General features: G+C 37.0%; 1 protein-coding gene across 2 annotated transcripts; it reads right to left on the bottom strand.

Moving 5' to 3' along the window:
• On the bottom strand, window positions 1-23,227 carry LOC150081070 (uncharacterized). Of its 2 annotated transcripts, none has more exons than XM_090381513.1 (2): window positions 22,785-23,227; window positions 1-395 (listed from the first exon to the last, which is right to left on the bottom strand). In XM_090381513.1, exons 1-2 carry the CDS (start codon window positions 23,020-23,022, stop codon window positions 43-45), a joined length of 591 nt encoding a protein of 196 aa, XP_090237639.1. In that variant the 5' UTR covers window positions 23,023-23,227; the 3' UTR covers window positions 1-42. The 2 variants fall into 2 exon arrangements, 1 of the variants encoding a protein (XP_090237639.1); XR_016547399.1 differs by lacking the exon at window positions 1-395 and adding an exon at window positions 1,135-1,270.
• Window positions 23,228-23,528: the final 301 nt, after the last annotated feature.

The raw sequence follows: 23,528 nt of genomic DNA, 5'->3' as shown, positions 1-23,528 counted from the left end.
TGATGTTGACAGTCCAGCTTGATGAGAAGTCAATGTAGAAGGCTAATCAAAATCTCGAGAAGCAGATTTTATTAAACTCTGCATTTTTTTTCGTTCTCTATGTTTTTGAACTCGTTCTTTTGTCGACATGGGAGGCTTCTTCGGTGGCTTTGAAGCTTTTATTCTTGCACGATAAGCTCGACTTCGCTCAGCTGGAGTTTTAGCCAAGGAGTGGTCTTTATTTGAATTGGTTAGCTTTTCAGGTTTTGTTTTGCAGAAAAATTCCAAAGAAGATTCCAAGAGTGTCCTACTCCTAATTTCATGGTAACCAGCTGGTGATTCAACAGCAGTTGCATTTTCTCCTGTATGTTCAGTAATTACACATTCCAAAAGGTCACCTGGATCAAACTCTCCTCCTATCAACAATAAATTTTTAAAAAAATTTATGACACTAGTAAATGAAGTATTAAATTAATGAATACACATATAAAGGAAACACACAGTGGCACTTTTTATTTTCCCTACTGGTTTTTAAAATATATTTTTTCACTGAAATTTAGGTTTTCGTTTAATGATTGAAATATCATGTTTGTGATGTCATCTTTTCCTATACAAATAATGTATATGTTTATTAAGATGGTGCCCATGATTGTCTCCTTTTTTCATGCAATAATATTACTTGTTCAAGTATACCCGATTACATAAATATAATTCCTGAATTATATTTAGATAAATCATAAAGGAATGCAAAATAATACAAAATATATTAGAAAACAAAATATGAAACATGCAAATACAGTATTTGCAAATGAAAAATATTAATTGGATTCAAATATTATGATTTATTACAATTTTATACATAATTGCAGAACTACATAATCTGTAATTACACAAATGAATATCAAATTATTGGATAAAACAAGATATTACTGAGACAATACATTAACAATGACTCACCAGCTACAGCAATGGCCAGAAAGATTTACAGTAGACAAAAAGAGAGTGTAAGTAGCAACATAAAGTGAGTTTGACAAAACCAAGAAACACAAGTAGAGAGATATTAGTATAGCACGACATTTAGAAAACAGCAGTACATAAAAAAAAAAAAATAAAAAAAAAAATCATTATTTTAAGTTAATAAGTGAGCAGAGAGAATACATTTTAAAATATCATTTATATACTTATTATCTACAGAGAATAATGCCAGACCAGTAATTTGAATCAATCAGTTCAGGAAAGGATAGGCAACTCACAGCCCTTGCACACTTCTCATGTGTTGCACTGCATCCTACTGAAAAAAAATTGCCATTAAGCCTTTATTATTACCTATTCAAAAGATTTACATAATGAAGGTGAATTTAATACTCTTGCTAATTCAGAACCATATGATTACAAAATGGATATAAATGAAATACTTGATTTTTGCATAGCAAACTTACTGAAGCTGTCACCAAATACGAAATCGAATTAAGTCAATTATTTCAAAACTAGCAGCCATAGCCAGTTGAAGAAATGATACTAGGTGCTGGTGTATCTATGTTGGGCAGTGAAAATGCTGCAATATCAAAATATGAATCAATGAAGTACTCACAGACCCAATCTTATACTATGGCACATACATACATACAGTGATGTAAACCAATATATTGGGCTGGAGAGTAATAATATAATATTATTAAATCCATTAAAACTAGTTATGTAGCAGCCTTTAAATCTTCCTCATTTGCAGATTTACATATTCAGAAACTAATGGGTTGCAAGGATGCCAAATGAAGCAAGATTAAAAACACTGATGTTTTCAACAAAAAAGATTCTAAACTGCAGCCATTATCAATCCACTGCAGGATGGAAGCCTCTGCAATGATTCATGTTTAGGGAAATGGACCATAATCTGCTACGCTGATCCAGTGCGGGTTGGCAGATCGACTGTATTTAGCAGTCAGAAGTAGGGAAAGACTGGGAAATTTGCCTACTGTACCTAAAATGTTACAATTGTTATTTACCAAGGTTGGAGGAAGAAGGCTTTGGCAACTTATATAAGATTAAAACCGTAGCAATTAAACTGAAATTCAGGCAGCCAGAAATATATTTTACATTCAATATCTTCTTCGTGGAAAGGTATCAGAGCTGTTTATCAAACCCAGATATGTTCCCTGAAGGAGTTACGACAAATAAACCTCTGAAATACTCTAAACAGGTAGAGCCAAGGATAGTAAATACTAACAAAAAGTTTCCTAATAATAAAATGTTTATATTTTCCTCCTCTGGAAGGGAAGGGGAAAATCAGTCAATGATGCACTGTTCAATTAAAAAAATAAACAAAATCATCATCTCAATTTTTAGACACATTAGCACATATGCAGAAAGTGCCCAATGTTTTCATCATGTCTGTCTGTTCTTTTGCATTTAATAACTTGACATGGATGGATTTTCAGGAAATTTTATATTTGGCTCTTTTAGGAAGATTTAGTGGGCCATCCAAATTTTACTAAACTCAGACTAACAGAAATCTGGTAATTACTATTTCTTTGCCTGTATGTACTAACTTCACTCTTAGTAGAATATTCATGAATTTTATAATTGATTCTTTTAGAACAATTTGTCGAACCTTCTCAAATTTCATTAAAAATGGGCTAATAAAAATCAAGCAGCTATTTCTTTTTTCATACATATCACATACTATATCCATAAATAGTATATTATAGCTGAAGTAATACTAGTAGTAATAGTGGCAAATGATGCAAGAAAGCAAGCTTATATAGCATTGCACAAAAAAAAAAAAAAAAAACCAAACAACAACAACAAAGACATGTGTACCCTGCTGTATTTTATATGAAAACATCTTTGACAAAAATCAAAACTGTTTAAATTTTTAAAATTGAACAGACAGAATCGAAATTATGAATGATGTAACGTTTCACACCCGCTACTTACCCTACCAAATCAATGTTAGTGACTGAGTTAGCGTCATTTATGAAGTGACATAATTTGCATCATTTCCGTCTTGCATTTTTGTTACCAATTGGTTTTACTATTATTATTATTACTAGCCATATAGTGCAAGGAAGCCTGAGGCTTATTCTGCACCAGCTAAAAAAAAAAATTTCCAAGTTACCCAGAGAGAGAGAGAGAAGTAGAAGGGAATCACCAAGAAGAGATGAATGATGATATCCAGATCAGGACCCTGGGTGTGCCAAGCCCATACTCACCAGATGTGAGCCCTACTTTTTTACTTCAGTCTGAATGATGTAATGTTTTATGCTCACGCCTGCTACTTACTCTACTGAATTAATGTTAGTGACTGAGTTAGCATCATTAAGGAAGTGATGCCATTGCATCATTTCCATCCTACATTTTTGTTACCAATCAGTTTTACTTCAGACCAAAAAATTTAGTAGGTGCCACCAAAGATGTTTTCACATAAAAAAGACACACTTCACTCATCCATACCCTCCAAGAATTGTTTTAGTTCTTCCTTGAATTTATTCAAACCATCCACTTCCACAACAACAGATGGAAACTTGTTCCAACAACCAACCACCCGCTGGCTGAAGGCAAACTTTTGCACATCCATCCTGCAAGTACTATGTTTGTTGCCGTGTGAAAGTTGGATGAATGAATGGGAAATATGGCAGATGAACAGAAGAAAAATGCTCTTGATTCACTGATAAAATTTGTTGCTTGTCTGTTTTTACTTTTTTTTATAAATAATGAATTATTACTATTTGTTAACATGCCTGAAATGTAAACTGACTTGTTATTGTCAGAATTGTATAAATATTATGGGTTTACTGCTGATATCACAGACAGAGAGATTGTCCCAGAAAACTTTTGCATCGTTAGGGCAGATAGAGGGACAAAAAAAGGAGGAGAAACATTTATTTTTCACCAGACCATCAGTGTTACTGACACTATGAAATTAATTAATAATGGGGAACTGTATGCAAAAATTAACCAGTAACAGTCACAGAAATTTATTATCTCTCCCAACACATTTTGAAGAGATCTTAAATTGCTAGATCTTGAAATATTACTCTTTTTATTAAAGTCATGTAGATATTATAATTCTATGTGATTTTAATGTGGATTATGAAATTACACAAGAAAGGGAAGAAAATTATAATTCTGAATACAGATTTTTTTAAATAATATAATGCTTACACAAAATGTGTCGTGGTAAAATTCCAAACACACATGGAAACAGTCCTTTATATTTGGTATAATCCAACAGAAATATCACTGCACTGTATATTAAATCATTATTTTTTTTTCTGCTTGCTCAGCCATTACTTTTGACTTGAAATTAGACATGTTCAATTTCTCCATTACACTATACAGAGATTTTAAAAAGAGTTACTTAGATATCATTAAAAGTAAACTTGGTGAAATTTCACATGTAAATTATTTTAGATCAAATGAGACTGAAACAGTGACAAACTTGTCATATAAGAATATTAATGAAGTAACTGATGAATAATCCCACAGCAATACAAACACAATAAAAATTTAAAAAAAATTCTGATTGGTTCTCAAACACTGAGAAAAAAAAAAAAAAAACACTGAAAAAGATTTAAATTATAACAGCATAACAGATTAAAAAAATAAAATCAATTTTTTGTTATGGTAATTTCTATGAGCAGAAAAAGAAAATTATTGATAAAGAAAATCTATACTCTCTATATTAATAATTCAAGCTGATGCATTATTTTATGCTGACCATAGGCTTTTCTGGACTGGAAGGGAATTGCCAAAGGTAAAGATCAGACAGTGTACTAATGACCTTCAATGAATGACTTTGCCAAATGATACAAACTTATCTAGCATACATGCCGAGGTTGATTTTGCTGTTATACTTTACTAATTTTCAAGTTAACTCATAATTGTTATTAAATGCAATAAATTAATTTCCTTGGCCAACAGCAGTCATTGAGAATATCACACACACACACACCAGGATTATGTTGGAGGTATTTATAGTCAAAGTTTGTCAAGAGATTCATAGTTAAAAACAAAAGATTTGTAGCTTATATATAATTTGAGGAAAAGCATTTTAATCAAATTTACAGAACTTTATCTATCACTGTACGGGACCATGACAGATAATCAAATAAGAAAGATAATAGAATACGTACATTAAAAATCATTATACATACAACAGACCAGGTCTTCTAACTTGTTTATTTTATTAGATAATACATAACCTAATGAAATTTAATTATTATTTATTTTTACCGGATCATCAAAAAAATCACAGTACAGATATCTACATGCATACGGTACCTATTTTTAATATTTTGACCTACATTGGTCTAGTAATGTCATAAAAAATTTAAAAGAAAACAATATTACATAATTAAATTTCTTTTCTAAAAAACTCAGTCAATTTCTTTTGTTTCATTACCCATCGAGCTTTTTGGGAGGCACTGTTGCGAATTTTACACAAAAGTAACACTTGCATAGCATCTGCTTCTTCTTGTACCACGAACCACTCAATGCACTTTGACAATGTAGTTTCAGCTTCACAGTGGCTAATTATGTTTGTTGTTCCACCAGCAGCAGCTTTTTCTTCTTCTTCAGTTTCAGAATCATCCGAAATTGTCATCACTCTTTGCACAATTTCATCGTCGTCTAAAATTTCGTATCTGATGTCCATTTTGTCCATATCCAGCCAATCATTTACATCCTCCATCGAAATATTTTTAAAATCAGGAACATTCAAACATAACAGAAAAATTTTAGTTTCTTTAGGAATGGTTTCTATATCAGTTGAATATATTTCTGGCAACAACTTATTGCAGCTTCTTTGTGTTGTTTGAACAGGAACATCATTCCAGGTATCAGCGACATTGAAAGTTGCATCTTTTACAGTGTAACTTTTCCAAAACAAGTTTTTGAATGAACATTTTGCAATAATGACATTTCATATTTTCAATCATGCCTTGGTCCATCAGTTATTATTATTATTACTAGTGTAAAATGCACTCATTTTACCTTTCAATTTGCATACATTTCCCCCCCCCCCCTTTGCTGTGCTCCTTTTGCAAAAGAGTTGTTTTCGGTTATTCCAGTGAAAACATATCTAGTAACTCACAGGACAAACTTGACTACCAGTCCGTATAACGATAAGAGTCCAAAAGTCGGTAGGTTCGAAATTTCACATGTTTGGATATCATCCTGTTATGGTACCAAATTCCCCTATTCACTATTGCCTTAACTCGAGATAAGCAGTCGCTACGGACAAGTTAAGTTCACTAGTCCAGGAAAAATACGAGCTTCGCTCTCTCTGGCAAATACTGTTCAGCGTGTCTGATATCACCGCGTGAGAAAAAGTGCCCCACCCTCGACCAAGCTCCGGGGAGGAGGCGAAAGTTCACGCGATAAGGGGGATATACTTCAGGACGTGTGAGAGAGAGGGGGGGCAGTAGTGGTGGCAGAGAGCAGTTGTAGTGGGAGAGAGCAGTTGTGGTGGCAGAGAGCAGTTGTGGTAGCAGACAGCACAATTGGTCTGAAATGGTGAAAAGAGTAGGAGAACGAAGAGAAGCTGATTAGTATGGAATCTTCAACCTCGAGCCCCGCACTTGGCCAAAGGAGTCGTCTTCACTTCGGTACGTTATAATGTCTTCCTGCAGCTATACATAAATCTTACTCCTCAGTAATATGATTAATTATGTTAGTATGGTTAAGTTATAGAATATCCTAATGCTGCTATCATAAATAGCGCACCATCTAGTATTGACATCCAATATGTTTCACTGACAATGAAAGTAAGCAGTATATCACATGCCAGTTCGTGCCTGAGATGAGTTATCCACACGAAGAACACCTATACGAAGAGCCCATTAATTACCAAAGTATCAATAATGTTAAGAACCCTTAACTACTTCCATAAAATCAGTTGATATTGTTGTAACTAAATGATTTATTATTTGCCTGTCACGGCCAGTAGAGCTGTAGTTACTATATATGTATTATTGCTTAATAGGTTGTATTAAACCAGGTTTTATTTAAACATCTGCCTCAGACCTGTTCTCCATTCACACGACAATCAGTAAATAAGGGATTAGAGTAAAAGAACTTATATTGCGGTACTCAACTCCTGACTACAACCGGAAAGGTTTTGTAGTATTAACACAGTACCTGGTCAAAAGCTGCGATTCCTATTCCCTTTCATCGGGTAGGGTTATTGAGGGCCGAGACCATTGTCCTAATATAAAAAAAACCACTAGACAGTCACATGATTATACTGGGATTACGATCGGGAACAAGTGCCCAAGGAAGGAAAAGCGTCCCGCCATACAGATGCATTGTCTACAGAAGCCCGAACGAGAAGAAATAAGTAAACTCCAGTATAACACTAGCCATACGGTACAAGGAGCTTATGGTGCACCAGCCAAAAAAAAAAAAAAAAAAAAATTCCCGAGTTACCCCCTCTGAGAGAGAGAGAGAGAGAGAGAGAGAGAGAGAGAGAGAGAGAGAGAGAGAGAGAGAGAGAGAGAGAGAGAGAGAGAGAGAGAGAGAGAGAGAAGAAGGGAATCACAAGAAAGAGAAGAGAAAAATGATGATATCCAGCTCAGGACCCTGGGTCTGCCAAGCCCATACTCACAAGATGTGAGCCCCTGTGGTTAATTTGAATGAGAGATGTCCTGTTTGCTGGCAGAAAGTGGCATGATATTTTGCCATCATCACTTTTTAAATCACATACGTGTATGCGATGTGTAGGCGCAGTGTCCATCAGCAGCATTGCATATTGTGGTAAACCTTCTCAATGCCAAATGTGACCTTACACATGGTACAAATATTTTATGAAACCAATCATGAAATATATCTTGCCTCATTCTTGCTGTTTTGTGAGAAATATATATATATTTTTTTTATATAAACCCCAAACACAAGAGGTATTAGAACCTATAGTACTTAGTACCGTGCTTGGGTTGGAGGCTGGGAAGACGAAAGAAGATATTTGTTGACATTGGACTTGAACTTCTGTAGACTGTAATTTTCAGGAAATACGTATGAAGGAAGGTTGTTCCAGAAAACAGCAGTTGAATGAATAAACGAGGAAGCTGAAAAGTTGGTTCTGTGAGTTTGGAGTTGGACAGTAAAAGGATGTTGGCTGGTGGTGGCACGTGTCCGGACTGTTTTGAAAGAGAGAGCAGGAATTACAGAAGCCAATTCAGAAGAACAGTGCCCATGGAAGTATATGTAGAAGAGGCATGCAGCAGAAACAGTACGTCTATGAGACAGCGAGTGGAGACATTTGTTAAAGATGAATCATAAAAAAAAACACCAAACTGCCCTCTTCTGAATGGAATCAAGAAGCCTGAGAGAGGTTTTGAGGGCACCACCCCAGATGTGGGAACAATATTCCATGGCAGGGCGGAGTTGCGATTTATACAGAGTGAGCAGCTGTTTGGAAGAAAAGTAATGCCGAAAGCGAAAGAGAAAACCAAGTTTTTTAGATGCAGAAGAAGCAATATTTGTAATGTGCTTGTGCCAAGAGAGATTAGAAGTCAGGGTAATCCCCAAAAGAGATATATCATTTTGCCTACAAATGGATTGTCACTAAAGATAAGCATAGGAGCAGAAGAATCCTTTTTGCGAGATATAAGACAAGACTGAGTTTTAGAAGGGTTGAAATCAACTAAGCTGTCTTTGCCCCACTGGAGAATTACCTGAAGATCGGCATTTAAGGAATTGGTAGCAGATTTTCGAGAAGTTGAAGCTGATTGAGCAGGACAAGGTTTCTCAAAATGGAAAGTGGAATGCAATGTGCTATCATCGGCAAAACTATGGATAGGATTTCCAGTCAATGGAAGAAGGTCATTAATATACAAGAGGAAAAGAGTGGGGGAAAGAACTGAACTTTGGGGTACACCCACATTAGTGGAGAAGTTAGAAGACAGAGCGCCATCTACCATCACCCTCAGTGAGCGATCAGAAAGAAAGCTGGATAACCAATTACTAAAAACAGTTGGCAAACCATAAAATGGAAGCTTGTTTAGAAGGCCTTTATGCCAAACACGATCAAAAGCCTTTGAGATGTCAAGAGCAACTACTTGTGTTTCACCGAACCTTTCCATTGAATTAGTCCATAAATGGGTAACATAAGCCAGAATATCACCAGTGGATCGACACTGACGGAATTCACACTGGTGATTGTTGATCAGACGGAAGGTCTCTAGGTAGTTTAAGAGTTGGCGGTTAATTGATTTCTCCATTACTTTAGAAAGAGTAGAAGTAATTGCAATGGGACGATAATTGGATGGGAGGGATTTGTCATCCTTTTTAGGAACTGGCTGGATATGAGCAAATTTCCAAGCAGAAGGAAAAACACCGTTGGAATAAGAAAGTGAAAAAAAAGGCGGCAAAGAATAGGTGTAAGTTCAGGAGCACAGGTTTTGAGAAAAAGTGGAGAAATACCATTGGGACCTGGAGCTTTCTTAGCATCAAGATTTGTCAAAATCCTTCTGATATCCTTTTGACGGAAGACCACAGAGGGCATTAAATGGAGTGTGTTGGGAATGGTAGGAGGTGTTTTATCAAGATCATTAATACATGAGTTGGAAGAAAAATGGCATGCTAGCAGGTCAGCTTTATCCTTGGCTGAAGTGGCAACAGAACCGTCTGGTTTGGACAGAGGTGGGAGCAGAGATGGGAAAAAGTTGCAGCCAATAGCTTTGGCAAGATACCAGAATGCTCGGCTACCATTAGGGCAAGAAGCAAGTTTTCTACTCTTAGCCTGTTCAAACTCTAGTTTGGACTGATTAATAATTGCTTTACAATTGGTGTAGGCAGAAAATGAAACTGAAGAATTAGAAACAAGCCAATTACGATATGCAACATTCTTCTCTTGAACAGCCTTAGCACATTTATTGGAAAACCAAGGTTTAGATAAAGGACGAGATTTTAAAGTGGAGTGTGGGATAAAGGATTCCATTCCTGCAAGAATAATTTCACTGACACGATCTGTGCAAACGTTGACATCAGAAGTTTTGATACAATAATCCGACCAAGGAAAAGACGAAAAGAAGTCTTGCAGGTCATCCCACTTTGCATTCTTGTAATGCCAAACAACATGAGGTTGGGAATAACTGTGAGATAAAGATTCCATTGGAGAAGAGACAATCACCAAGTTGTGATCTGCAGTGCCTAAAGGACCTCTCACTTCGACCGTGTACTTAGAAGGGTTGTTTGTGAGAAAAAGATCAAGCGTATTGGCTGTATGATTAGGACTGTCTGGTATTCTTGTAGGTAAATGAACAATCTGTGCAAGGTCATTAGTAATTGCAAGAGCCTCAGCATCTTGACCAGCTAGGTCGGTGTGACTAGAAAATGGAAGCCAGCTGGAGTTGTGAACATTAAATTCACCAAGGAAAATTACCTCACTGTTAGGAAAGTTGGACTGGAGAAAGTCAAGTTGCAAAGAGAGGAAGTCAAAGAGCTCCAAGTGATTAGTGGAGTTGGGGGAACGGTAGAGACAACAAATGAATTTGACACAATGAGGTAGAGAGATTTTAAGCCAGAGAAGATCAAAGAGAGGAGATTCCAAATTGCCAAGTCTCTGACAGGGAATATCAGAACGGACATATACACAAGTACCACCGTTGAGGCGAAAGGAATCATACAGCGAATAATTTAGGCATCTGAGATGAGCAGTAGTTGAATCAACCAATAATTGAGATTCTGTCAGAAAAAGTACATTGGGTTTGGCAGACTGCAAGTGGAAATGGACATCGTTGAGGTTAGAATTGAGACCACGTATATTTGTGAAATTAGCATTAGCATTAGTATAGGCATTTGATGCAAGAAAGCAAGCTTATGCAGCATCAGCCAAAAAAAAAAAAAAAAACCCCACTTCCACTTCACCCCTCTGTTCGTTCAAAATACCTGTCCCGCTGAGCCTTAAACTTATTTAGGCTATCAACCTCCACCACAAGGGATGGCAGTCTGTTCCACCAACCAACCACCCGCTGGCTAAAGGCAAATTTCCACACGTCTATCCTACATCTGTCTTTCCTCATGAAATGAATTAGGAAGTGCTTGGCAGGTTTAGATCTTTTTGCCGATACGCTTGCTCTATTAGTTTGACAATTCGTGGTGTATTCAATAGTAAGAAAAAGTGGGTGGGACATGCTGTATGAAGTAATGAAATTTTTGGATATGGCATACACATGGTAAGAACATACCCAGATCCTTGACATAATGTGGCCTCGACAATGCTCCCCGCATACACACTACTCGGACTCCCTCCAGTCACTATCTTGCAGAGTAGAGGTAGCAAGATTATACACTAGCTGATCCGGAAGCCTCCTAGAGAGTTACCAATAGGTTCTCAGATCTGGTGTACTAACTAGCGGTCGGCCTGTGAACACCGTTTTAGAGCTGTACCCTCGAAATGTAAGGAATATTGGATCTCGCTACGATGTTCATCATAACCTCAAAAGTCATCAATCATACTGCATGATGGAAGAGATAGGGAAGGGTTGAACGGAACTTAGCTCTAGAGACTAAACATGGGTTCCATCACTTCAAGCCTCCAATGAGCAAAGTGGTAGTATTGCACCAGTTGATGAGAGCCATCTAGTACTGCCTGGTAACATAGAGGGGCGGCATTCCTCCATGTGTGGGTGCCACACCTCGACCCCTGCTTACGTTGGTTCACACCTGGGTGGTCACTCACCATGTACTTGTTCATGGAGGTTATACCCAGGATTACTAACAGTCCCACCATCGTGAAGGTGCAAACAGAGGATATGGCTGTGACAGACCGTCCGGACTTCGCCGAAATTGGGTCCACTTGACTTGAGTGTCACCCGAATATCAGTTCCATCAGCCTTTTAGACTCCCAGGTAGCAAGTACAGTTTGTCTGGCATATCTGAGAGAATGTCTGTGACAACCTCAGGGACCATTTAACTGGCAAAGCATTTAAATTAATATTTTTAAATGATCTAGGCTTTTTTGGTTTTCTTATAACAACCAAAAGCAATTTATAACTACTGTAGGCATTAGCACATACCATTATAGTGATGCAATCTTTTGCAACTTATATCCCGGTGCCATATGTTCAGTAATTGAGGCCAATGTCTTTTTAGATAGTGCCTGCCAATTAAGGCCAGTCTCATCGCAGTTGTATATTTGGTCTTTAACCAAACTTCGATCAGCTATTTCCTTCTGTAGTTTTTCACGATAAACAGAAATTGCTGCACTATCTGCACTTAGCTTCTCACCCTGGATCGACAACTGCCGAATACTATGGTGAAACTTAAATCTGTACAACAATCAGATGCTAACTTGGAATGAAGGATCTTTGCCTAGTTTTTTTTTATTGATTTCAAAGGCTTTTTCGATTATAATAAGTCCCGACAATGGAATTCCTTGGCTATGTTTTTGAAGAAACCATTGAAACATTGCAGTATCCAATTGTTCATTTTTAGCAAGCTTCATTGTTTTACAACTTTTAACATTACTGTCAGTGGTTTCCATTTTCGACACGTGGTTTTCAATTTTGTCTGCATCATGCTTTCTAAGATTATTTTAACATGCAGTAGGACTTTGATTGTCCATCATACTATTTATCACCAGTTTCTGTTAACCATCACTTAACCCTACTATGCCGCAATGCATTGTGATATTGGCACCATATGTCACTCAGTCTTTGTTTACAACTCACTGTATATGGTTGTACTTTAACCTCTTGTTTCATATTTTAATAATTTTTATTTAGTAAACCCATTGAAATTACAGAGAAACTTAAGCGAGTGGTGTTAGGATTATCACAAAAAATTGAAATAATCAATCATCTGAGAAAAGTTGAAAGTATAGCATTGCTTTATGGAATAGGAAGAATAACAGTTCTTCTTCTTTGTCTTCACCTTTTCCCACGTTATATGGGGTCGGCATTCAATGTTCCCAATTCACACTTTACATCCTCTTCTTCTCCTCTAGTTGGATTAACTTCTTAACTGGAACGCATCTATTGGTTTTGGCATAGTTTTTACGACCAGATGCCCTTCCTGAAGTCAACCCTCACCATTTATCCGGGCTTGGGATTTAAGCTGCCGATCTACTAAACCTGCCGCAGCCATATAAATGGAGTAGCTCTTATTCAGTGATGTAGCTTCCTCGTGATGTCACAATTTAATAATTTTACACAATTTATGCCGAATTTCTAGTCACCACTGAACAAGCAGGTGGCAGTGCTGTAGTTCTTTTATCTCCTGGAAACATCCAAATGGCTGACTCGGTAGAATTACTGTGACCTTGAAAATACCAATAAAGTATAACTCAGCAACAAGTGAGTATTTTTAAATACAAATTGGTATCCTAACAACTTCTACATCAAAGCTATCAGGTAGCACAACTATTCTACTAAGAATTCCCAGTGACTGATTATAGTTCCTTAAAAATATAATGACCTTGAAATGTTTTCCTATGTCCAAACATAATAATGATAGCCATTTTCAAAAAGTTCACAGTCCGAAAAAAATAAAACCACCTTTAGGTCCCAAATCTTAACCTATCACTCACCCACACTTATTTTATCTAAAATATAACTAATCTAAAATAGGAAGAACAACAGTAAATGATATTATTATTATCATCAGCTATATGGTGCAAGGAAGCTTGAGGCTTATGCTGCACCAGCCAAAAAAAAAAAAAAAAAAAAAATTCTCAATTACCCTGAGAGAGAGAGAGAGAGAGAGAGAGAGAGAGAGAGAGAGAGAGAGAGAGAGAGAGAGAGAACAAGAGTCAGAAGTACCCCAGGGTCCTGAGCTGGATATCATCATTCTTCTCTTCTTAGTTTCTATTCTACTTTTCACTCTTGTTCTCTCTCTCTCTCTCTCTCTCTCTCTCTCTCTCAGGGAAATTGAGAAATTTTTTTTTTTTTGCCTGGTGCAGCATAAGCCTCAGGCTTCCTTGCACCATATAGCTAATGCTAATAATAATAATAATATCATTTACTGTTGTACTTCCTATTCTAAAGAGCAATGCTATACTTTTGTAGCACTTTCAACTTTTCTCATATGATTATTTCAATTTTTTGTGTAATCCCAACACCGCTCGCTTACATTTCTCTGTCATTTCAATGGGTTTACTAATAAAAAATTATTAAAATAGGAAACAAGAGGTTAAAGTACAACCATATACAGTGAGTTGTAAACAAAGACTGGGTGACATATGGTGCCAATATCACAATGCATTGCAGCATAGTGGGGTTAAGTGATGGTTAACAGAAACTGATGGTAAATAGGATGACGGACAATCAAAGTTCTACCGTATGTTAAAATAATCTTATAAACTTGTAAGAAATTCCAGAAAAAAAGTTAAAACACCTGAATCAAAGTATGTTCTGAGGTTGTTTGCCCTTTTCACCTTTGATATCCTGTAGTGGGACAGTGCACTGAAATGGTTAAGTCCACTCATAATTTGTATCAGGTGTTTCAAGATTACTTTATGGGAAAAGCAGCACTAATCGGTACTAAATATACTGAAGTGCAGTTTGATATAACAAGGGGTAAAACACTAAGTTAGGAGCCTGTATGTGGAATTATCTGATGGACAAAATCCTAGACAGGTTATCTATGTATTGTTTATAATTCATGATATGCTGGTTTTGAGAAATATAAACTGTAGGATTATAAGTCTAAGCCAACCAAGTAATGCAAATGTTGAATTTCTGGCTTGGTCTATATTTGGTTTCATCTACAAAGATGGCAGTTATATTATTAAAGGTGAAAGTATAAATCAATTCATAAAATATCTGGGAGAAGGAGGGGGGGGTGCTGGATGATTGACTATTTCATATGAAATCATATGTTAATATGAAATACAGAAAGCACCAGTTATAATGATCACTGGTTATTAGAATCGATGGCTGTAGAGAATCAAATTTCAAAGAACCAATTCAAATCAATAAAATGCACTACACTTTCATCATTTATTAGAATCACATCTTCAGTTATAAGAATCAATTTTGAATGCCTCTGTGATATTTCTCTAAAGCACATTTCTGGAGGTCACATCCATAAAACAATAAAAACAATTTGCAGATTTGGGCTTATTGGACCTTTTCTGTTTGTACAATCTGTGCAAACGGGTAGTTACTACATCTTTAACAGAAGAAGAAATTGCCCAGTCTGTTACTGATAATTTTGCCAAGGAGGAGGAAAATGATGACGAACCCGAAAGAATTCTGGTTACAAAATGGCAATCTCGTGAAGCTATAGCCATTCTGAGGAGAGTGCTGGAAGAAACTGGTTGTGAATATAGACTGTTATACAATATTGAAAAATCTATAAATACTTTGTAGTGATAATTTAAAGAAATCTAAAATAAATGCTCATTTAAAATTATAATCATATTACAAAGTGTTATGTTTAATTAATATGTATATTCATTAAGTTATGTATAAGAATAAATTTATTTTTATTTTGCTAACCTGTAGATAATAATATTCTTCCAATTTTCACACATCATTTAACTGGTAATAAAGTGTAAATTTGTGCTATATATCTTTATTTTTATAGCTTGTGGTTAATATTCATTGATTTCAGCTTATTAGAATCAAAATTCAATTTGCAAATGTGATCACTATAATCGGCACTTACTGTACTTCCAAGTTAAGGTGTGAGTAGAATGGAGATTTAAAGACCGATCACTTGAAACATATTTTCATTCCATGTAGGCTTATGCCCCTGACGTGTGATTTAACAGGGCTGTGAATGTCATAATAAAGCAACATATTATATCTGCACAGTGGTAAGTTCTTTTTAGCACCACCACAGCTTGCAGAACTAATGATGCTTGTTTGTTTGTTTGTTATTTGGTTTTTACGAGAATTAGCAACTAAGGCCATATTGCTCCAGAGATATGCGGTGGTCATTCCCTGACCTTTCCGCATCCTCCGTATTTGGTGGTCATGGGCTCGAACCCCGGTCTATTCAAGAAGGATGTGCTAGGCACTGCTGCTCCTGCCCACCTGGCTATGGAGGTGCCAGAACTAATGATGCCTTGCAGATAATAGCTGGGCAGTTTGTGAGAATTTGTTTGTAATTAAATCAGGTTTAACTTATAGGGTTAAAAGAATACTTAAATAAAGATAAATGCACAAGTTATAATATATTATGAGCTTGAAATTCACTATAGAACTTTGGTGAAAATACATCATTCTTTGCTCATAATAGTGAACTACAATCGTAGTATAAAAGGCATCAATTTAATATTAGTATTAGTAATGGCCGCATGGTGCAAGAAAGCCTATGGCTTATGCTGCACAGCCAAAAAAAAAAAAAAAAAACCCTAATAATTAATAAAAGAAAAGGAAATTAAACCTATCATCTCATCCTATGTGTTTCCCTCACCCGAAGGTATTATCCAGATGACGTTTGAATTTCCCCAAACTGTCAGCCTCTACCACCTATGTAGGCAACTTATTCCAGTAATTTATAACTCGCTGGCTAAAATAAAACTTCCTGCGGCCCAATCTAAACATCTCCCCCCGTAACTTGAATTTATGTCCCCTAGTTCTAGCATCATTTATAATCTTGAAAATTTCGTCCTCATTCATTTTACTGATGCCTCTCAGAGCCTTAAACACCTCAATCAAATCTCCTCTAAGGTGTCTAGTTTCCAAACTCTGCAACCCACATATTCGAAGTCTTTCCTCATAAGTACGCCCTTTTGCCGATCTCACCAGGCGAGTTACCCGTCTTTGCACTCTTTCAAGAAGCTCAATGTCTTTCTTTAGGTGCGGTCTCCATACTTGAACACAGTATTCCAAGTGTGGTCTAACAAAAGCCTTATATAATGGAATTATCACGTCCCTATCTCTACTTGCGAAAGTTCGATAGATCATCGATAGGACACCATGGGCCTTCCTTGCAACCTGTTTACAATGCTCAGAGAATTTCATGTCTGACCGTATCATAACACCCAAGTCCCTTTCCTCCAGTACTGGGTTTAGTTGCACTCCACCAAGTGAATAAGTTATTTTGGGATTACTGTTTCCCAGGTGTAATACCTTACACTTTTTTGAATTAAAGCATACCTGCCATTTTTCTGACCACTCCTCCTCTCTGAAGAAGCTCAGCTTGACAGTGATCATTAACTACTCTACCAATTTTAACATCATCTGCAAATTTAGACATCACGTCCTCTATCCCTTCATCAATGTCGTTTATGAAAATTAAAAACAACAGTGGTCCTAATACTGATCCTTGGGGAACCCCACTTCTTACATCAACCCATTCTGAGGAATAGCCATTTATCACAACCCACTGCCTCCTGCCCTGAAGCCATCCTGCTATGCATCTAAGGATTTTCCCAGTGATTCTAACCTGTTCCAGCTTATAAAGCAACTGCTCATGTTGGACTGAGTCAAAAGCTTTGCTGAAATCTAAATAAACACTGTCGAAATTATTCCCTAAATCCAGCTCATGAGTGACCCTTTCAAAATAGGGAACTAGATTTGTTAAATATGATTTTCACTTTACAAAACCATGCTGAGTATCCTTGAGAATTTCAATTCTATCCAAATGATCCTGAATTCCACCCTTGATCATTGTCTCCATGATTTTCCCTACCACTGAAGTCAGACTGACAGGTCGATAATTTCCCACTTCACTCTTAGAACCACCCTTATGTATGGGAGATACATTGGCACTTTTCCAATCCAACGGAATCTCCCCAGAGTCTAGTGATGCTCGCATAATTAGCCTCAATGGTTCAATGCACTCAATTGCAGCCTCCCTTAAGATTATAGGGTATATTTCATCAACTCCAGGAGCCTTACTGGCCTGTAGGCTCGAACGTTTTTTCATTAAATAATCATGGGAAATTTCAATATCATTAATTACATATTTTTCAATTTCGCTCCCACAATTTCCCACTGCCACAAAAGGTTTTTCTTCTGTAAATATCGATGCAAAATAACTGTTCAGTTAATCTGCAACAGCAGCTGGTGTATTTAATACTATCCCCTTTCCCTTAAGTAAAGATCCGACCTGGTTTATCCTCCTCTTCTTATTAGCATTAGCATTAGTAGAGGCATTTGATGCAAGAAAGCAAGCTTATGCAGCATCAGCCAAAAAAAAAAAAAAAAAACCACTTCCACTTCACCCCTCTGTTCGTTCAAAATACCTGTCCAGCTGAGCCTTAAACTTATTTAAGCTATCAACCTCCACCACAAGGGATGGAAGTCTGTTCTACCAACCAACCACCCGCTGGCTAAAGGCAAATTTCCGCACGTCTATCCTACATCTGTCTTTCCTCAATTTGAATTTATGCCCTCTCAGGTGATTTTTCTGAGCTAGAGGAAGAATCCCATTACCACTGAGCATGCTTAAACCATTCAAGGCTTTATACACCTCTATCAGATCACCTCGCTGGTGCCTAGTCTCCAGACACTGTAATTTGCAAAACTTAAGCCTTTTTTCGTAAGAGCACCCCTTTGTTCCATTCACTAATCTTGTTGCCCTTCTCTGTACTCGTTCCAGCAGCTCTACATCCTTCTTGAAATGAGGCCTCCAGACCTGTATACAGTACTCTAGGTGTGGCCTGACCATCGCCTTATACAATGGAATAATCACCTCCTTATCCCTGCTGGAAAAATTCCTGTATATCATTGACAATACTCCATGAGCTACTCCTGCAGCCCGTCTGCACTGCTCAGAGAACTTCATATCTGCCTGCACAACCACCCCCAAGTCCCTTTCATTCTCTACCACTGTCAGTGTAGTACCACAGAGTTGATACGTTGCTCTGGGGTTGCTGTTTCCCATGTGTAGTACTTTACATTTGTCAATGTTAAACTTCATTTGCCACCTCTCAGCCCATCTGCTCAACCTTTCCAGATTCTGTTGCAGCAGCATAGTGTCAGTAGTGTCCTTGACAACCCTGCCAACCTTTGTTTCGTCTGCAAACTTGGACATTAAGCCCGATATACCATCATCAATATCATTTATAAATACAGAAAACAATAATGGAACCAACACTGAGCCCTGAGGGACTCCACTGATAACATCAGTCCACGATGAGCAGTGTCCATTGATTACCACTCTCTGTCTTCTCCCCCTCAACCACCCCTTTATCCATAGCAGCAATTTGCCTCCAATGTCACACTGCTCCAATTTGTGTAGCAGTCTTCCATGTGCAACAGTATCAAAAGCCTTTCTAAGATCCAAGTATATAATATCAAAGTTATTCCCTGCATCCAGTTCTTTTGTGACTGCATCATAGTATCCAATCAAGTTGGTCAGGCAAGACTTCCCCTTAACAAAACCATGCTGTGTCTGAGCTATAACTGAAGTCTTGTCTAAATGATCCTGCAGTGCTTCTTTAACCAGTGCCTCCATTAATTTTCCTGGAACAGAAGTTAAGCTCACAGGTCTATAATTACTTGTGTCAGCCTTTGATCCTCCTTTGTGAATTGGGGTCACATTTGCACATTTCCAGTCTATGGGTACCTCCCCTGAATCCAAGGAAGCTCTCATAATTATGGCTAAGGGTTTGCTTACTTCCTTTGCTGCCTCCTTTAATATAACTCGATAGATCCCATCCACCCCGGGTGCCTTTCTTGTGTTTATCTTCAACAGTTTCTCCTCCACTTTACTCCCAGTTATTTCTAGATTCTGTAGCTTACTGCTAGAGTTGAATACATCTCTGGCATTCCCCTCGCTGAATAACTCCTCATGTGTGAATGTCGATGCAAAATATTCATTTAGTTTGTTAGCTACCTGAGCAGGATCATCAACAATTGACCCATCAATATCTAGTGGACCAATCTGATTCATCCCCTTCCTTCTAGAGTTTACATAAGTAAAGAACTCTTTGCTGTTTTTCTTTGCATCCCTTGCCAAGGATTTCTCGTAATCTGCCTTCGCCTGCCTAACCTCCTTTGTAACTTGGTTGCATATCAACTTGTATCTATCATAGGCTTCTGTGTCATGTGTTAATTTGTATGTATCCCATGCATTTTTCTTCTCTGCCATATGCCTCATTAGTTCATCTGACATCCATTTTGGCCTAAACCTTGAACAATATTTCTTAGTTGGTATGTAAAGCCTAGTAGCTTCCAAGATAAGTTCTTTGAATGCTTCCCATTTTGAATTTGCTGTTGGTAACATCATCAGTTGGTCCCACTGTATAGAATTTAAATACTGTCTCAGTCCATCGTAGTCGCCTTTACGGAAGCAATAACCCTTCCCTTTACCCCTAATGGTAGTTACCTCTTTGAGTAAATCCCACTTCAGCACACTGTGATCACTGCCACCTAGTGGTTCATTTATCTGCAGATTCTTAATGCATGAAGAATCACTGCTGATAATCAAATCAAGAGTATTACTCTCTCTAGTTGCCTCCCGAACATGCTGATGTAGAAAACAATCATCCAATAAATCCACAAAAGCCCTGCTAGTGTGTGAGTAACCAGCCCCCAAATTCCAGTCAATATCTGGGAAATTAAAATCTCCCATTAATAGACAATGGGAGATTCTTAGCATTTATACATGTGAAGAATTTCTTATCCCCCCCCTCTTTGTTCTGTTTGCTAGCGATTTCTAATAAACTGCCTTTGCCTGTTGAACCTTTTCTGTGGCTCTATTACAGATCATCTTGTAGTTGTTATAGGCTTCAGTACTTTTTATTGCTCTGTAACTTTTCCATGCCACCTTTTTCTGCTCAAGTAATGTGGCAACTTCACTATTCATCCAACATTTAATGGCAAATACGCATTCAAGGCGACTGTGATTAATGTTTTAAAAGCATACCAAAGTTCAAATGTATTCATTCTCTGTGCAATATCTACCCAGTTAATAGAGGCCATGTAGCACCTTAAGGCATTGTAATTTCCTTTTCTGAAATTATAACTCATTCCTTTGCCTTTTACTACTGCTACCTCTCTCTTCATCATCCAATGTAGAACTCCGTGATCACTTCCTGCTACTGGTTCCTCTACTGTCAGCCCTGTTATGTCATCTGATTCATGGGTGGTGATGATGAGGTCTAAGATATTCTTTTCTCTAGCACTTTCCCTGACATGTTGATACAAATAACAGTCATCTAGTTGATTTGAAAATTGTTTCCCATGTCAAGTTTCCTTCCCATTTACTCCAATCAATTGGAGGCAAAATGATATCACCAATAATAAGACACTGACGCTTACTTGCCCATTCCATTTGCATGTAGAGGCTTTCGTCAAAATCTTCACAATCATCTGGTCTGTAGATTATTCCTACTCGTATTATACCTTTGTTTCCAACTATCTCACACCATACAGATTCTATACTAGTATGTGAAACGTCTGAATCCGGGAAAGCTATCGTCGCACTCAGGCTGCTTCTGATAAGAAGCATTACCCCACCACCCCTTCTATCTACCCTATCCTTCCTAAATACATTATACAAGCCGTACTGAAACTCATCCCCTATTTCCGGGTGGCACCACGTTTCTGTAAGCCCTATTATGTCCGCGTTACTTGTTTTAACCAGCAGTTCGAATTCGCTCATTTTATTGATAACACTGCTAACAATACTATATAAACAATTAAGACTTACTGTTCTTGTATATTTAACAACCCTAACACAACCCTTAAAGTTTTTTAGGCTCTCTTCCCTGGCATTAGCTACCTGCTCACTTGAAATGTTTCTGCCCCCAAAACATCTAGATAAAATGTCCAGTTGGGGTAACAGATAAGAACTCTTGAGGTATGGGCAAGAGTTACCGAATCTGTAATGGTGGGCGAAGGAGCATCAAACCATACAGCTGGATTTGCCATGGTGGTTAAGCACTGAAGGGGGCCTGGACAATCTTGATACAGTTGTTACTGAGCACAAAAGAGTGATGGTGGTGGAGCATTTGTGAATCTTTCAGAAGAGGCCCAGAAGTTGCATTTGCTACTGAAGTGACGATATAAATTACAACTAATATACACTCTATATTTTTCTGAAAACAGTTTCAAGAGAGGTTAACTAGATGAAAAACTAGTAAGTGAAGGAAGTGGGATGCATAATAGAAGATAAATGAAAAATGCATCCAACACAAGAAATTACAAACAAGACATACATTCCTTTTTTTGTAAATTACTTGCATTATGTATATAATAATTAATAAAACTATTTTCAATTCAACGAAAAACACTAAAAGTTAATTTTTTATAACTGAGTCTAACAAACATTACACTGTAGAGGTACTCTTTCCTTTTAAAGGTGCACATGCTCACTTAGGATATGCTGTTATGTCAGTAATATTCTGATTTACCAAAGTTTATGGCTTCCTTATCTTGCACTTGGTCACAGATGGTTTTCCCAAAGGCTCTTCTTGGTCAACCAGATCAGCTGCTGCTACTGATGTAAATTCTAACTTTGTCACTGTTTAATGTTTGCAGTTGGTACGAACTTTCTGTAATCAGTGAATATATTGAAAAGTAATATGCCGATATGGATATCGGCCCCTTTCATTTTTTCACTGTTCCTTTGACCTGATCACAACTTCTTTACATTTTCATGTGGATATAAAATGTGAATAAACATTGAATCGTTTTCAATGCCAATTTGTTTATTTTTTTCTATTCCATTCAAAAGTAATTTACAAACGGAAGGGTAGCAGGGCTATTAGAGCTAATGAACAATAATGGTAAATATGATAATACAACCACAATTAAGTCTGAATATGTGCATACTAAGTCACTAACATTTTCGTGTGTCGATTAAAAATTGGGTTATGGGGAGAAAGTAATCGGGATTTCATGGCAACAGGCTCAGCAAATAAACAAAGTAAGCAAGAAAAGGAAAGGAACCATTAACCCTACCTGTAACACCAGCGTTCGTTAAACCATCGCTTTCGTTCGATATCGAGCCATTTTTAATTTCGTAACAATTTTTGCTTACTTCATTCAACTGTTCAGGAAGAATAAGCTCAGCGTTACAATCAATAGCATTATTTTGTGATTTCATCGGAATAGCGTCCGTTTCGGCTTCATTATTTCCACACCCATCTTTCGAATTCTCCTGTTTCACGAAGGTTGCTGAACGTTTGGACCATTCCATCTGCTGTTTCCAATATAACCAGTTGTCTATGTTTAGGTATACAATGTAATGTTTTTTAAGTCCACTGCTTAACTTTTTCTTAACCCACAAATCTCTTTCAGTTCAAAAATGTCATAACTCATTACTGTATTCTACTACAATTTATAGAACATATCATTGTTAACTTCCATCTTAATTAAAAACAAGCAAAAGGAAATAAATTGCTAAAAACATCTGTTACAATTTTTTCATTTCAGAATACAACTCTATGATTACAACCCACACGCCACCTAAAGTCCTTAATTTAAATTCTCGATTGAGCATAAAACACACCGCATTTAGTGAAAATCATGGGACATTCAACCATGGGTTTCAAATTACTTGAGACATGTATGAGAAACTATAAATGTCGATAAGTCTGAGTCTGATTCCTACGATTTTCATCATTCTAAAACCAGAGGTAAATGAACTGAGACAGTAACAGAGATATTATCAACGATACAAAACTTTTTCATTTTGACTCAACA

Source organism: Mastigoproctus giganteus, chromosome 9, assembly GCF_048544385.1.
Source record: "Mastigoproctus giganteus isolate SK-2022 chromosome 9, ASM4854438v1, whole genome shotgun sequence".
NCBI lineage: Eukaryota > Metazoa > Arthropoda > Arachnida > Uropygi > Thelyphonidae > Mastigoproctus > Mastigoproctus giganteus.
This window is presented reverse-complemented; position numbering and strand designations above follow the sequence as displayed.

What these genes read in the sequence shown, in the direction of transcription:
- LOC150081070 (XM_090381513.1), bottom strand. Translation starts at nt 23,022, where the DNA reads ATGGAATGGTCCAAACGTTCAGCAACCTTCGTGAAACAGGAGAATTCG. An exon ending in AACGAACGCTGGTGTTACAG is followed by an intron (nt 396 to 22,784) that starts GTAGGGTTAATG and finishes TATTGTTGATAG; the next exon opens with GAGGAGAGTTTGATCCAGGT.